Source organism: Sphaerodactylus townsendi, linkage group LG04 (genome assembly GCF_021028975.2).
Source record: "Sphaerodactylus townsendi isolate TG3544 linkage group LG04, MPM_Stown_v2.3, whole genome shotgun sequence".
NCBI lineage: Eukaryota > Metazoa > Chordata > Lepidosauria > Squamata > Sphaerodactylidae > Sphaerodactylus > Sphaerodactylus townsendi.
Genome location: NC_059428.1, coordinates 156,143,481 through 156,158,293, shown reverse-complemented (window position 1 = coordinate 156,158,293; position 14,813 = coordinate 156,143,481). Strand labels below are relative to the sequence as shown.

The window sequence follows — 14,813 nt, the reverse complement described above, 5'->3', positions numbered from 1 at the left end:
TAATAAAACCAGATTGCACCAAACTCAGCAAGAAATATGAGGCAGGGACAGACTTAATAAATCAATAAACTGAACCCAACACCTTTTGTGCAGCAGTGGCGTAGGAGGTTAAGCGCTCGTGTATCTAATCTGGAGGAACCGGGTTTGATTCCCAGCTCTGCCGCCTGAGCTGTGGAGGCTTATCTGGGGAATTCAGATTAGCCTGTGCACTCCCACACCCGCCAGCTGGGTGACCTTGGGCTAGTCACAGCTTCTGGGAGCTCTCTCAGCCCCACCTACCTCACAGGGTGTTTGTTGTGAGGGGGGGAAGCGCAAGGAGATTGTCAGCCCCTTTGAGTCTCCTACAGGAGAGAAAGGGGGGATATAAATCCAAACTCCTCCTCTTCTTCTTCTTCTTCTTCTTCTTCTTCTTCTTCTTCTTCTTTGCCAGGTTTTCCAAAACTAGGTAACGCCAAGCTCAACAAGGGGCCGAATTACGAGGCAGGGACTGACTTAATAATTCAATAAACTGAATCCAACACAGTTTTTTTTTCCAGGTTTCCTAAACCATAAGTCCACTTTGTCAGATAACCAAGGCCAGGAATAAGCAAAATGTTGCAGGTTGTGGTGGGTTTTCCAGGGGGCTGTGTGGCCGTGGTCTGGTGGATCTTGTTCCTAACGTTTTGCCTGCATGTGTGGCTGGCATCTTCAGGGGTGTATCACAGAGGGGAGTGTGTCACACACTGTGTCAAAATCTTTATAGTGGGCCATATATTTCAAACCTGAGGTGCCCCCCACGGCCCCTTTCCAGCCCCATAGGATCCAACAACTTCCCCCAAATTGTGACTTGATGAGCGCAAAATAAGCAGGAAAAAAAGGATGCTGCCTCCTTTTTTTTTTGTGCATGGGTGGGGGGAGAAACCACTTTCCGGGGAGTAAGCCCCCTTGAATAGCCCTGCCTAGGCTTCTGAGTAGACCCCTGACAGGAATCCAGGGAGGAAGGCCTCGCTCCTTCCCTCACAGCGGCCTACACCTGCCCATGGGCGGCCTAGCCGCCACTAGAGGCCGCTCGCCTCAGCTAGGCCCGGAAGCCGGCCGGGGTGGGGGGTCGGGCTGAGGCGGCTCTTTCGCTGAGGGGGAAATTAGGACCGAGAGGAGTCCGTCTCGGGGTCCGAGTCTTCCCCGGGAAACATGACCGAAGCCAGGCTTGGCCCGAGAGGTCCAGACAGCCCCGGAGACGGTAAATGGGGCGTGAGGGGAAATCTCCACAGATTAAGAATGGGGGCGCGCCGACGATGAAGGCTCAGAAGTTGTGGGCGGAGGGAGGTTGATATGACATAAATTGGGGTTTTTAAAGTGTTTTTCCTTTATGTGGATCCTAAATGTCGCTGTCGGGCCTGAGGGTTTAATTCTCCTGATCCAAACTCCCCCTCGAGAAGTTCTTAGTTTCCGGGGTGCGGGTTGGTTGTTGCACTCCTGTCGAAACCGGGAATTCACTTGACTCTCCCTTCCTCCTGCATGCTCCTTATGCTCGGTGCACAGAATAGATCTCAAGTAATTTCTTTTTAAAATGATCCCTTAATATCTCCCTGGAGATGTTCAGGGTAGCCTGCATGGTTTGCATCTGCGGTCTCAGGACCAGGAAAGATCAGAAAAAGAGCCTGCAGATGCAAGCCATGCAAGCTACCCTGAATATCTCCAGGGAGATATTAAGGGATCATTTTTAAAAGAAATTACTTGAGATCTATTGTGTGCATCGAGCATAAAGAGCTTGCAGAAGGCTGCGAAAGCAGGATCAGAAAAGATCAGTAAGATTTCCAAAAAGCGAGTCTTCAGCAGAACTTCTGTTTTCTCAGCCTCAGATCGGGGGCCAGGATCGGTGAATTTTCGCTTGCATGAAATGAAATAAATGGGTTGTTTTTTAAGTGTCTAACTTTTCTAATATTGTCTACTCTCCTTTTCTCTGGCACTGAGATTTCTACCTGAAACTTTCTACACACCAACCTGCCCTGTGAGATGTCCCAGTGTGATTTTTGCATCACATATGTATCGTACAAACTGAGCTGTGGTCCATGGAAGACCATAATGAAATAAATGGGTTTTTTTTTATGTGTTGAACTTTTCTAGCATCATCTGTTCTCCTTTTCTCTTGCATTGAGATTTCCACCTGAAATTAACACCAAGCTCAGACTATTTCATTCCAGTCTACCCAGTGAGATTTCCATCTGAAATTAACACCAAGCTCAGACTATTCCACTCCAGTCTACCCGGTGAGATTTCCACCTGAAATTAACACCAAGCTCAGACTATTCCACTCCAGTCTACCTGGTGAGATTTCCACCTGAAATTAACACCAAGGTCAGACTATTCCACTCCAGTCTACCCAGTGATAAATTAAAACGAAGCAAGTCAGTATCACCAACCATACTGATGACACTTTGAAAAAAAATTCATTATGGACTTCCATGGACCACAGCTCAGTTTGATCAATAAATATGGGAGGCAAAAGTCATTGATTTTTGCCCCCCATATTTATTGATCAAACTGAGCTGTGGTCCATGGAAGTCCATAATGAATTTTTTTTTCAAAGTGTCATCAGTATGGTCAGTGATACTGACTTGCTTCGTTTTAATTTGGAGCACTTCTGTACAGTGGCATATTTGCCTAGGGTCTGTGACTTTCCCTGGGCAATCCTAAACATAGATACACCTTTCTAAACCCATTGATTTCAATGTAATTTGAAGGGTGTGATTTAGGCTTGCATTTATATTCTCCTATTAAAATTTGGGCTCCTTTGATTTCTCCCCACCCCACATCTTTTCTGTTTTGCAGATGTATTTGTGCTTGATGCATTTAATGGGTGCCCGACAGTTACTTTCCTGCAAGAACTGCCCAGCTATCAGTCTATGCTGAGGAGAAGAGCTTCAGCAGGAACTCGGGACTACCACAGTTTAGCTCGGTCGACTTCTGAAGAGTCTAGAAGCCTTATAGAAAGGATCGGAAGTCAAGAGCCTGCAAAGCCACTAAGAGAATATGCGTTAAGTATTGCAGAAAAAAGGCAGTTGAGGTTAGGGCAAATTTCTTCCCTTTCTGTGTTATAAAGGAGTTGTGCTGTTTGTGTCCCTTTCTGCTTAATGAAACATTGAGTGGTCCAGTAGGCCTTTGGATTAGGTTTATTATTTAGTGCTCCCCAAAAACAGGAGGTAATTGATCTTATCTACTCTGGTAATTTTTGCTACGCTGGATATTTTCTGTGTTTTTTTTTTAAGATTCTGTTTTTAAAATGGTGTTTTATAGCTTAGCTTGTGTTGCCTGTCTTGGGATGCCTTTCTTTAGAAAGGGGGAATACCTTAGATAGAGCAATGAACTATAGCTGGTTTTTATGAAAGTGAGTCTAGACAGCAGGCTTCTACGTACCTTTCCCCCCCCCCATTCCTGTTGCAAATTGCTCAATCCTTTCATTTTTTTTAGAAAGCCATATTTTGACACCGTGTCTGATTTCAGTGTAGAATTTCCTCTCCTTTCCCAGATTCTGAACCAGTGCTAAACTGGACTTTGAGGACCTGGTTTTTAGGGAACACAGCAAACCATAATTTGTGGTTCACACCTGGTAACAAACTGTGGTTTCCTTCAACAGAAAAAGTCTCTTGCTATTGAGCTGCACATACATGTGTGTGTTGTGTGTGAGCCTCAATGGCCCAGAGCTTGCCAGATATTTTAGTTTTTAAGCAAAAGGACTTTTGGCATCTGGATATAGATCCCATCTAAATCCATTTCCAAGTAACCATAGTTTTTTTTTTTCAGAGCTCCCCCGCCAATGAGCTGTTTCATGTTTAAGAAGATTATATTAAAAGAGAATTATGCTAATATTTTACCATCAGTCCCATTAAGTTGGTTTTTCCCTAACTGGGGTAAATAATAAGTGGATAATTTATGTGAATTGATTGAGATGGTTTATCAGAAGATATGTTAGAGCACAAACAAAGGAAATGGTCTCTGGAAGACCTGTAGTTCAATCCGAAGCACATATTCCTGGGAGTAAGCCCTGTTGAATAGATGTAAGCAGGACTCCAAATAGACCTGCTTATAGTTACTTTCACAATCATACATGGGAGAAATCTTGAGTCTTTTTCTGCGCTCCATCTCCAGACCTAGGGAAACGTTCTTTGTAATCTATCAGTCACGAAATTGGTTTTCTTAGATGGAAATGCAGACAAAGAAATTGAACTAAAGTCTCTTGAAGCCCATAAAAGGCTTCTGGGTGGCTTATAGGGAAAGAATGGAAGGAATGCCCCCCAATAATGAGAACTTGGGCGATATTGAGAAGGTGCCAGTTCAGAAGCCATAGCACATGGCTAGTTTAATTCTTTCTGGAGTCAGCCCTTCAGGAACAGATGAAAGCAGTGGTGTTGTCTGCAATAGAAGGGAACCAGGGGATAAACAGGGCATGTTAGGTGTGAAGCTCTACGCGGGCCTTCCCTTGCGTTTGATTCGGAGGTTAAAACTGGTCCAAAATGCAGCTGCGCGTCTGCTCACAGGTAATGCCATCTGGGATCATATCCAACCTGTGTTACGCCAGCTGCACTGGCTCCCAGTGGAGTTCCGAATCATCTTCAAGGTGCTGGTGTTGACCTTTAAGGCCTTACACGGGCTGGGACCTTCGTATCTTCGGGACCGCATCACCCCTCATGTCCCAATACGGCCTCTTCGTTCAGCAGAGGCCAATTTACTGGTGGTCCCTGGCCCCTCGATGATACGGCTGGCCTCCACGCGGGCCAGGGCTTTTACAGCCTTGGCCCCAGCCTGGTGGAACACTCTTCCACCAGCTGTCCGGGCCCTGCGGGACCTTACAGAATTCCGCAGGGCCTGTAAGACGGAGCTGTTCCGCCGGGCCTTTGGAGGTACCAGCCATTGATGGTGCCCCCCCCCTCTCCCGTGGCCTTTATATTTGTGCCTTGCCATCTCGGGATCTGCTGCCCTTCCCTCTCTGAAAGAGGGTTTGAAAATGAGATTATCGGATGCCATCTTATAAATTAGTTTAACTATTATATTTAGTTTCTTATTATCGCTGCTTTTAAAGGTTTTAGCTGTTTTATCTGTATACAATGGTCATTCTGTTGTACACCGCCCAGAGCCCTTAGGGGATGGGGCGGTCTAGAAATCTGAAAAATAAAATAAATAAATAAAATAAATATTTCACACTTAAAGTTATTCTTGGTTCATTGATGAATAGATTAGGAAATTATGCTGGCTTTTCTTGTTGTGCTTATTTAACCACTGAGAAGAGAGAACTTTTGAAGCCAGTCTTATTGGGCCACTGAAAAGTTTTAAGTCAATCCAGGATGTGGTGGGGTTGTGGTTCTGACGGAGCCCCCTGGCTACGGTGGTCATGTTTTGTTTATGTTCTTTTGCAAGAGATATTCAGGAGGCGAACGCAAAGTACCTGTCAGGATGGGACCACTGGAAACAGACAAGTAGGAAATCGTGGAGAAAGCTTTTAGAAGAGACCAAAGAATCGTTGTCTTACCTGGAACTCTGGAGACATGACATTCGCAGCATTGAGGGTACTGTTGTTGTTTTGGGGGTTCTTTATACTTGCGCTTGCTTTTTGTTTGGAATGTCTGTTCTTGTGTGATCTGTTCATAGAATCATAGAGTTGGAAGAGAGTCCAAGGGCCATCAAGTCCAACTGCCTGCAATGCAGGAACACACAATCAAAGCGGTCCTGACCGATGGCCATCCAGCCTCTCTTTAAAAACCTCCAAAGAAGGAGACTCCACCACACTGTGAGGTAGTGCATTCCACTGTCAAACAGCCATTACTGTCAGGAAGTTTTTCCTGATGCTTAGATGGAATCTCTTTTCCTTCACCTTGAACCCATGACTCCTGCTCTTAGTCTCTGGCCCAGAGAAAACAAGCTTGCTCCCTCACGAGCATGGCATCCCTTCAAATATCTAAAGGCTATCATTTCACCTCTTAACCTTCTTTTCAACAAACTAAACCCACCCAACTTCTGTGTACATATGCACAGATTGGGAACACATTTTGAAAATTGGGGGAAATATCCACAGGAGCCCTTTTCTTCTTTGGCACTTGATTGTTAAACCTAGATGCACAGGAAGGAATGCCCCCCAATAATAAGAACGGTGTGACAGGTCAAAATCATTCACTAACATCTATCTAGTACATCCTCTTTTGTTCCTAGTACACCTTATTGGCTTTAAAGAGGTGATTGGCAGAAAGACTGTGGAACCTCAGCACAAAGCGGGTTTGGGGAAGGGATAGGTATAATTAACATGCAATAGATAAATCCAAGCCTTAGTCACCCCTGCAATACGCCTTTCCTGTATTTTGCATCTGGGAGGGAAAACCAGGGCCTGTTTACTCTACCTTGACTGTGGCCCTTTCTGCCAAGCCTCGAAAATGTTTTTAAAAAACCCTGTCCTCAGTCTTGCCTATCACCTGGGCTGCAGCACAGGTGTCAGCAGTATCAGAACAGCACTGGAACAATTTGTTTTTATCTTTCTAGAAGAATTGCTTTTGTATTTTGCCTCATTCCCTCGAGGTCCTGGGCTGCACAGTCCATGAATCTCCAGAGTACAGAAGATGCTGCAGGGTGCGATTATCGTGATCTTGCCGTTGCCAGAGTGCCATTAATGTACCAGCAGCATTTGTATTAATGTTTTTTTTCCTTGACAATGAATGAGTTGATTGTAGAAACACTTTTCTTTAATCTACGCAGGGAAATTTGGCACCGGGATCCAGTCTTACTTCTCTTTTCTACGCTTCCTGGTGTTGCTGAACTTCATCATCTTCATCCTGATGTTCAGCTTCGTCACGCTTCCTAGCGTCATTTCTCAACATGGCATCTTCAACAGCAGCTACGTTAAACCTCCGGAGAGCACAAGTAAGGAGATGAGGGGAGCCCTGTGGATTAGAACGGTGGCCCGTCATGACCAGGAGTCCCCAACCTTTTTAGTTTGCGTGCACATTTGGAATTCTGACATGGCTCAGCGACAAAATGGCTGCTGTGAAATGACGGCCGCAGGAGGCGGAGCCAGCCACAAAACAATTGCCACAGCATAGCTTTGGTAACACAGTCCAGATCCTTGCACTGTGTCAGTAGCTGCCGCCAAAGCAACATTTAAAAAAATCTACATAGCTTTTCAGAAGCCTTGCTGGGCAACCGCCCTACCTGGCCTGACCCATTTCCTAAATGCACTCAGCATCTGCCAGAAAAGGTACTAGTGGGCAGTATGTTGGACCTATGGGCAGTATGGCGGTGACCCCTGCTCCAGACCTTCCAGTGTGGTGTAGTGGTTAAGAGCAGATTTTACTCAGTACTCAGATTTTACTCAGTAGAAGAGTTGCTTACTCAGTAAAATCTCAGTAAAATCTTTCTCCAGTTACTCTTTTTGAAGCAGGATATGTTTTTTTTTCCTTTTGCAGGAGAACAAGCTAAACTAGATGTCACTAATCAGCAAAGAATTAAATTATTTATTTCTCCTATTCTAATGATTTCCTTAATCTATCATCTACAGATCTACCATGCAGAAATTATATAGTCAGTGGGACCAAAGGGCTGATTTATTTCTTCTCTTACGTTATAGATCTTCTTTCTGGCACAGTAAGTAGAAGCTCTGATTTATTTTTTTTAAGTTAAAAACAAAATAGGAGGGCATCAGTAGGTGACAAAACAGGCAGCATGGCGACGTGGTTCAGGGTAGGTACACTCTAATCTGGAGAACCAGGTTTGATTCCCCACTCTGCCACTTGAGCTGTGGAGGCTTATCTGGGTAACCAGATTAGCCTGTGCACTCCCATGCACGCCAGCTGGGTGACCTTGGGCTAGTCACAGTTCTTTGGAGCTCTCTCAGCCCCAGCCACCTCACAGGGTGTTTGTTGTGAGGGAGGAAGGGAAAGGAGATTGTCAGCCCCTTTGAGTCTCCTTACAGAAGAGAAAGGGGGGATATAAATTCAAACTCTTCTTCTTTCTGAATCACTGGTGGGTACTCATCAGAAGGGGTATATTAGGTGTATCTTATAACTGCAGTTCATTGCAGGCAAGATTTGAAAACTCTGGTGTGTCAGTTGCAATTTCAAGCCTTTATTGGCATAATAAATCAGTTAAATAGACAAAAAGCAGCAAATAGTATAATAGCAACTCCACCAACAATTGAACACTTAGAGTACTTATTTCCAATGCATTGCCTCTTGCAGAAAATTTTCTATTGATTCATTGAACCAGGCATCTGAATTATTCAGTGATAGTGGGATTTTGAATAGATCAGTTGTTTTGTAATAATGGAACACAGACTGAACATTTAGCTGTAATCTCTGCAAATTTGTGGCAGAGTATCTGGTATGTCAGATATCGTGGGCAAGCAGAAGTACAAATGCTGCTGGATTTTTGTTCCCATTTCTCCCTTGGCATTGGAGAAAATCTAAATCAAAATCCAGTTGGCTGCTATGTCCGAATGCAGGCACCTGGGCAAATGGGAGCTTGTCTGCATTGTTCCTTTAATAAGAAAAGAGTGCAGCATCCCTGAGCAACTTCAGAAATTTTGAGACAGTTTCATTTTGTCCCTTGTCAGGAGCATCTCAGATCAGTTTGACTGTCTTCTGTGATTTTTGTTGAGTGTGGCGTGGCGTGGAGTAACTTGATTTTCCTTTGTTGGTCTAATCTGTTCCAGGGTTTCCTTGAAATGACAAGCCTCTTCTACGGCTATTACTCAGTAGATATTGTATATTTTGGCACTTGGAAATACAGCGTGCCCCTTGCGTATTTGCTGACCACGCTGGTTTACCTTTCTCTGAGCTTTCTCTGGATCATTAAAAGGTAACCAGTGTTTATGAGATGTGTCTATGTGGCGTGACCCACCTGTTTTATTATGGTGCTGTCAACATCGAGAGGTTGCTTGGAGGATGTCTTAGATAAGGGCAACAATAAAACCGATATAAAAAGGCTTGGCGCGTTTTGAAAAGCCCACGGAAATGAATAGGATTGTTATCACTAATAAAACCATTGTCAATAGTGTGAACTTTATTGCTGGCGCACTTCCAAGCAGCTTAGAAATTCATTAGCCGGCCTGATTGCCACGCTGCGCTCCGAGGTTTTTCTTCCAAAGGAGCAGATATCTGGCATGGCAAAGATGCTTAGTGTTCCTTGCTGTTCGGAGCTTAGTAAATCTGCCAGATAGTTGTCAGGCCTGGTTCCCACCTGGCATTGGCTGGCCAGAGCCAAGGTCACACCTGTGTTTGCTGTTATCTCTCTATGGCCCTTTCCGCACGGGCCATTTACAGCGGCCCAGGGACGGCAAAAACGTTGTCCCTGGGCAGCTGTTCGCACAGGAGGCGCTGCTGGATCACAGCAGCGCTGTCCTAATAACCTCGCTTGTTTAGCGAGGTTATTCTAAAACGCCGTCTTCCCATCGGCGCGGTGTGAACCGCACCGCTGGGAAGACGGCACTTTCCCCATCCCCTCCACTCACCTCGTCCTCCAGCGTGCTCTGGAGGCTGTCAGGGACCCGCCCACCCTGCCCTCCGACCTCTAGGGGTCGGAGGGCAGCGTGGGCGGGTCCCTGACGGCCTCCAGAGCGACGCTGGAGGACGAAGTGAGTGGGGGGGGGGGACGCAGAAGAGGCGGCTCCATGCGAAGCCACCCCTTCTGCACTGGCTTCGGTGGGGCCGCTCGCATGCTCCCGTGCGAATGCCCCCCCCCCCCCTCCACCAGCATAATTTCTGCCGGTGGAGTGGCGCCCTTTCCGCTGTGCAGAAAGGGCCTATGTTAATGGGCCTTTCTGTTCTCATCGCTGTGTTTGGCAACATAGAGAAGCAGGCTTCCTCGCCCCAGTCCCCCTTGCAGGACCTGGAGTGAAGTCTATCACATGTCCTTGAGATACTTGGGACACATAACAAAAAGCTGTTCTCACCTCGTTATTCTGTTGCTCTGTTAAATTGTGGGAGGATGGGCAGGGGGAGAACTAGTGAGCGGAGAATGTTTGGGATAAACGTGTCTGCAGAATCCACAATCTTTAGGTCTGGCTTTCTGCAGCAGTGGTTACTGAGACAGCACAATAAAGGCTACTGAATTCTTCTAGAGTCTGAATTATTTTGCAAGAACCTTACAATAGTTCCTCATGAGATGCTGACTGCGTTTTAGCTCCAAGGCTATGATTTGGAGAAAGTTCCATTGAGCTCCCCAGAACTTAATCCTGAGCAAATATGCTTAGGGCTAGGTGGCATACACTCTTGCATGTTCTTATTTTTTTACAAAACCGAGAGCTCGCTTGCAGGGGATTGCGACTTCTTGTTTTTTAAAATGCACTTTCCCTCCACTAGATCCGTCGAAGGGTTTAAGCAAAGCTTGGTCCGTAACGAAGATCAATTTCAGAGCTACTGCAACAAAATATTCGCCGGCTGGGACTTCTGTATCACAGACGTAAATGCTGCACAGCTGAAGCACAGCAGTTTGCATTATGAACTTAAAGTGAGTATGTTTGTGTGTGTGTGTCCTTCCCTGCCACCCATCATAGCACCATATCCTGTGCTTGAGGTCGAAAGCTTATCAAATCGTGGTTGGTGCTAATTGGAGCAGCATAAGATGGAGGAGAAAAAGATGTACCTGTACGCATTCCTTTTTAAGGACAGCATCTGCAGTCTTTAATTGGTTAAAACTTTACGCAAAGTGCTCTGCAAAGGAAACGTTTGGCATCATTGTGAAATCCTGCAGTAGCTGTTGGCAAGTGTCAAGTGTCCCTGTCCAGTGACATAGTGGTTAAGAGCAGGTGTACTCTAATCTGGAGGAACCAGGTTTGATTCCTGCTCTGCCGCCTGAGCTGTGGAGGCTTACCTGGGGAATTCAGATTAGCCTGTACACTCCCACACACGCCAGCTGGGTGACCTTGGGCTAGTCACAGTTCTTCGGACCTCTCTCAGCCCCACCTACCTCACAGGGTATTTGTTGTGAGGGGGGAAGGGCAAGGAGATTGTCAGCCCCTTTGAGTCTCCTTACAGGAGAGAAAGGGAGGATATAAATCCAACTCTTCTTCTTCCCATGAATGCTGAGAACTCGGTCATTGTTTTCTTATCACTAGACTGCACTGGGGGAGCCCTGCCTGGGAGGATACTGAAAGATGCAAAGAGGAACTGAGGGCCCTCTTTGTCTCTCTCACCGTGACTTCATCTGCTGTGCAGGGAAAAGATGTTTTGGTTTGTACACAGGTGTTTTCATTGTGTACACAGATGTTTTTGTTGTGTTCTTAAGTCCTCATGCTATTGAAGGATTGATTGATTGATTGATTGATTGATTGATTGATTGATTGATTGATTGATTGATTGATTGATTAATTATATATATATACCGCCCTCCCCTGGAGGGCTCAGGGCGGTGAACAACAAACATAAATAGAGCACAATAAAATCAAGGACTAAAATCAGTTAAATATTAATTAATTTGGCTCTGTATAAAATAAACCCCACTCCATTAAAACGCAGCACACTAAATCAGCATAACAGATGGCACCTACAGTCAAGTCCCCTAAAAGAGAAAAGGGGAAGGGAGACGGCAGGATCCACTGATGCTGATTTAGTGTGCTGTAAAGGCCCTGGCCCGGGTGGAGGCTAGCCGGATCATTGAGGGGCCAGGGATCACCAGTAAGTTGGCCTCTGCCAAACGCAGAGACCGATTTGGGACATATGGGGTAAGACGATCCCGCAAGTACGGAGGTCCAAGGCTGCGCAAGGCCTTAAAACTCACAGTGTCCTGCAAAGGTTAACACTGGCTCCCAGAAAAGTTTGGGATGTAAACTCAAACCCAGCACCTAATTCCCCTCCCAACCCCTGAGATAATTTCACCCTGTCCCTTCAGATTTTGGCTTGAGATGGCTGCGGTGTGACTCTTGCTCAAGGGGCAGATCTGCGAACGTGATCCAGGATTGTTCCTTTCGCTTACTGTTTTATTTGTCCTGCTTTGCAGACTGACTTAGAGGAAGAAAGACTGAGGCAGAGAGTGGCAGAAAGGACCACTCAAGAGAAAATCCGCATCTACTGTCTGAGGATAGTTGTGAACCTCATCGTTCTTGCTGTGTTGTCGGCCTGCTTTTATTCTATCTATCGAGCGACTGTCTATTCGCAAGAAAATATTTCCCAGGTAAATGATTGGCAAACACTGAGAGTGACCCGATTTGTAATTTTAAACTCGATTTGTAATTTTAAAGCTGCGTTACTGTACAGCGATTCATTGTTTCCAATGGTAGCCAGGTTGGTCTGCAGTATAACAGCTAAAATCAAGTTCAGTAGCACCTTGGAGACCATCAAGGCTTTTCAGGTATCAGCTTTCAAGAGTCGAAGCTTCCTTCATCATGTACGAGCAGGAATGGAATCTTTATATCCCTGTCAGGGAGGGGTGTTGTAAAGAAGCAACTCAGGATGCAGAGATGTGGAGGGGTGTTGTAAAGAAGCAACTCAGGATGCAGAGATGGTGTGCATCACAGGAGGTGGTGATGGCCACTCACCTGGATAGCTTGAAAAGGGGCTTGGACAGATTGATGGAGGAGAAGTCGATCTCTGGCTCCCAATCTTGATCCTCCTTTATCTGAGATTGCAAATGCCTTAGCAGACCAGGTGCTCGGAAGCAGCAGCAGCAGAAGGCCATTGCTTTCACATCCTGCATGTGAGCTCCCAAAGGCATCTGGTGGGCCACTGCAAGTAGCAGAGTGCTGGACTAGATGGACTCTGGTCTGATCCAGCAGGCTCTTTCTTATGTTCTTATCTTGTAATCTACTTGCTTAGAGCAGAGGGGAAATGCTTGGGATCAGAAAATTAGTATCTGTGGGGAGGTAAGAATCCTTTGCCCGTGTTCTGTCCTGTTGGGTCCATTGCTGAGCTGGCATTCATTTATACGTTCACTTGAAACAATCTCACATTGTTAGCTTTCCATGAACTTTGTTTGCAATTTGCCACTCTGCAGTAGAATGACCTGGAAGATTACTGATAAACGTTTCTTCCCCATCTTCCCCCTTCTTTCCCCATGGCCCATAAATTGTTGTGAGGGATCTTGTCAGGATTCCTTATAAGGCATGTCAGTTTTAACACACACCCCTTACGGCATCTGGGAAAAGGGGCAGAGAGTGTGTAATATCCATGACTTCTCAGTGTGGTGTAGTGGTTAAGAGCAGGTGGATTCTAATCTGGAGAACCGGGTTTGATTCCCTGAGTGGCGAAGGCTTATCTGGTGAACCAGATGTGTTTCCGCACTCCTACATTCCTGCTGGGTGACCTTGGGCTAGTCACAGTTCTTTGGAGCTCTCTCTGCCCCACCTGCCTCACAAGGGTCTGTTGTGGGGAGAGGAAGGGAAAGGGGATTGTAAGCCCCTTTGAGTCTCCTTACAGGAGTGAAAGGTGGGGTATAAATCCAAACTCCTCCTCCTCCTCCTCCTTCTTCTCAGCATCAGTTTTCATAAGGGGGGCGAACATGGTGGGAGAGGATACACTGTGGCGTTCCCCCTCCCCCTCCTGTGGTCGTGGCTGACAAGCCGTCCCACCGTCCCTTTCCGAGGTGTTGGGCTCCTCGTCTGTAGCCTTGGTCTTAGGGGCTCTCAATGCAGTCAGCTGCCTAAACCACAGGGTGCCCTCCGAGGAGTGAGGGGAAGCCCTCACTTTCTGCTGGGCTCTCCCCACAGGCGTCTGGGGTCGGCAGCCCCCCATTGGGGTCTGTTGTCCCTTCCCCGGCCAGCCTCTCTCCCCTCCCTGGTCTCCTTTCCTTCCCCCAAGTTGCCTCCGCGCTCCCACTCTCCAGTCTCTCCTGCTTCTCTGCTCCCTCTCTCCTCTCTTCCGTTTCTCCACTCTCCCTCTCTCCCCTTCCTTCTGCTTCTCCGCTCTCTCCCACTCCTCTTCCTTCTGCTTCGTCGTTCTCTCTCTCTGCTCCACCTCCCTTCCCCCACGACTCTTTCCCCGACCTCCTTGGGCTCCCGCACAACCCTTCCACGCCCCGCTGCGGCTAGCCTCGCCCTCCCGGCCTTCCTCGCCTTTTGAAGACTTCCCGGGTCCTCGGGGGCGTTCCCGGCCTCTCCATCGTCCCGGCCGCGCCCCGTCGATGGCAAGAGGAGCCGCAGCTGCTGGCTAAGCCGCAGCTGTGCCTCTTTGCGCCCATCATCCAGCTGCTCCGCCCCCCCACTGGCGCTTCTGCCGTGGGTCCGGGCGCTGTGTGGTCCTGCTGCCGCCGCGCTGTTGGCCCCGCCTCCCGGACATCCAAGTCCGGGGCGAGCCGACGTGGCGACCCCCGGACACACACGGATTTCATTTAGAAAAGCAGAAGGCAGACAGTTGACAAAGCTGCCAGATAGGATCCAGATGTTTCCCTTTATACAGTCGCTGCTGTAAGAACTGAATCACAAAAGAACTAGGAAAGGTCTGGGGCAAGCAACAGTTGTCCTATCAATTGGCTGGATTCTGCAGCTAACCAGATATGCCTCTCTGTGCAGGACAAGAAAATCAAATTGGAGGATAATCTCTGGGTCCAGTACTTACCTTCTATGGTGATCACAGTGGCCAACTTCATTGCCCCGTTCATTTTTTCCATACTCATCAAGCTTGAAGACTATTCTCCCGCTTTTGAAATCCGGCTAACGCTGATGAGGTACGTCCTGGAACTGCCGTCCTTCTGAGTCAGTATTTTAATTCCTTGCGAAGGAGCCTTTGTCGATTTATGTCTTTTTGGGAAACTTGTGCCCCTTACCTTTCTGGTAACAAATCTAAACTACCAAGGTGGCTAATGATTCGAAATCAGTGGGATCACTTGGTCCACTGTCCTTGTGTGATCAAGTATTGCAACAT

At 46.9% G+C, this 14,813-nt stretch overlaps 1 protein-coding gene across 1 annotated transcript in view; it reads left to right on the top strand.

The window, feature by feature from the left end:
• Window positions 1–1,086: 1,086 nt before the first annotated feature.
• TMC7 (transmembrane channel like 7) overlaps window positions 1,087–14,813 on the top strand; it is a 24,623-nt gene continuing 10,896 nt past the window's right edge. The window contains exons 1-9 of the mRNA XM_048492958.1: window positions 1,087–1,219; window positions 2,812–3,046; window positions 5,395–5,543; window positions 6,721–6,885; window positions 7,520–7,605; window positions 8,672–8,817; window positions 10,320–10,467; window positions 11,956–12,129; window positions 14,462–14,616. Of these exons, the coding sequence (XP_048348915.1) occupies window positions 1,171–1,219; window positions 2,812–3,046; window positions 5,395–5,543; window positions 6,721–6,885; window positions 7,520–7,605; window positions 8,672–8,817; window positions 10,320–10,467; window positions 11,956–12,129; window positions 14,462–14,616 (1,307 nt within the window). The 5' untranslated portion in view covers window positions 1,087–1,170. The remainder of the gene's footprint in view (window positions 1,220–2,811; window positions 3,047–5,394; window positions 5,544–6,720; window positions 6,886–7,519; window positions 7,606–8,671; window positions 8,818–10,319; window positions 10,468–11,955; window positions 12,130–14,461; window positions 14,617–14,813) is intronic.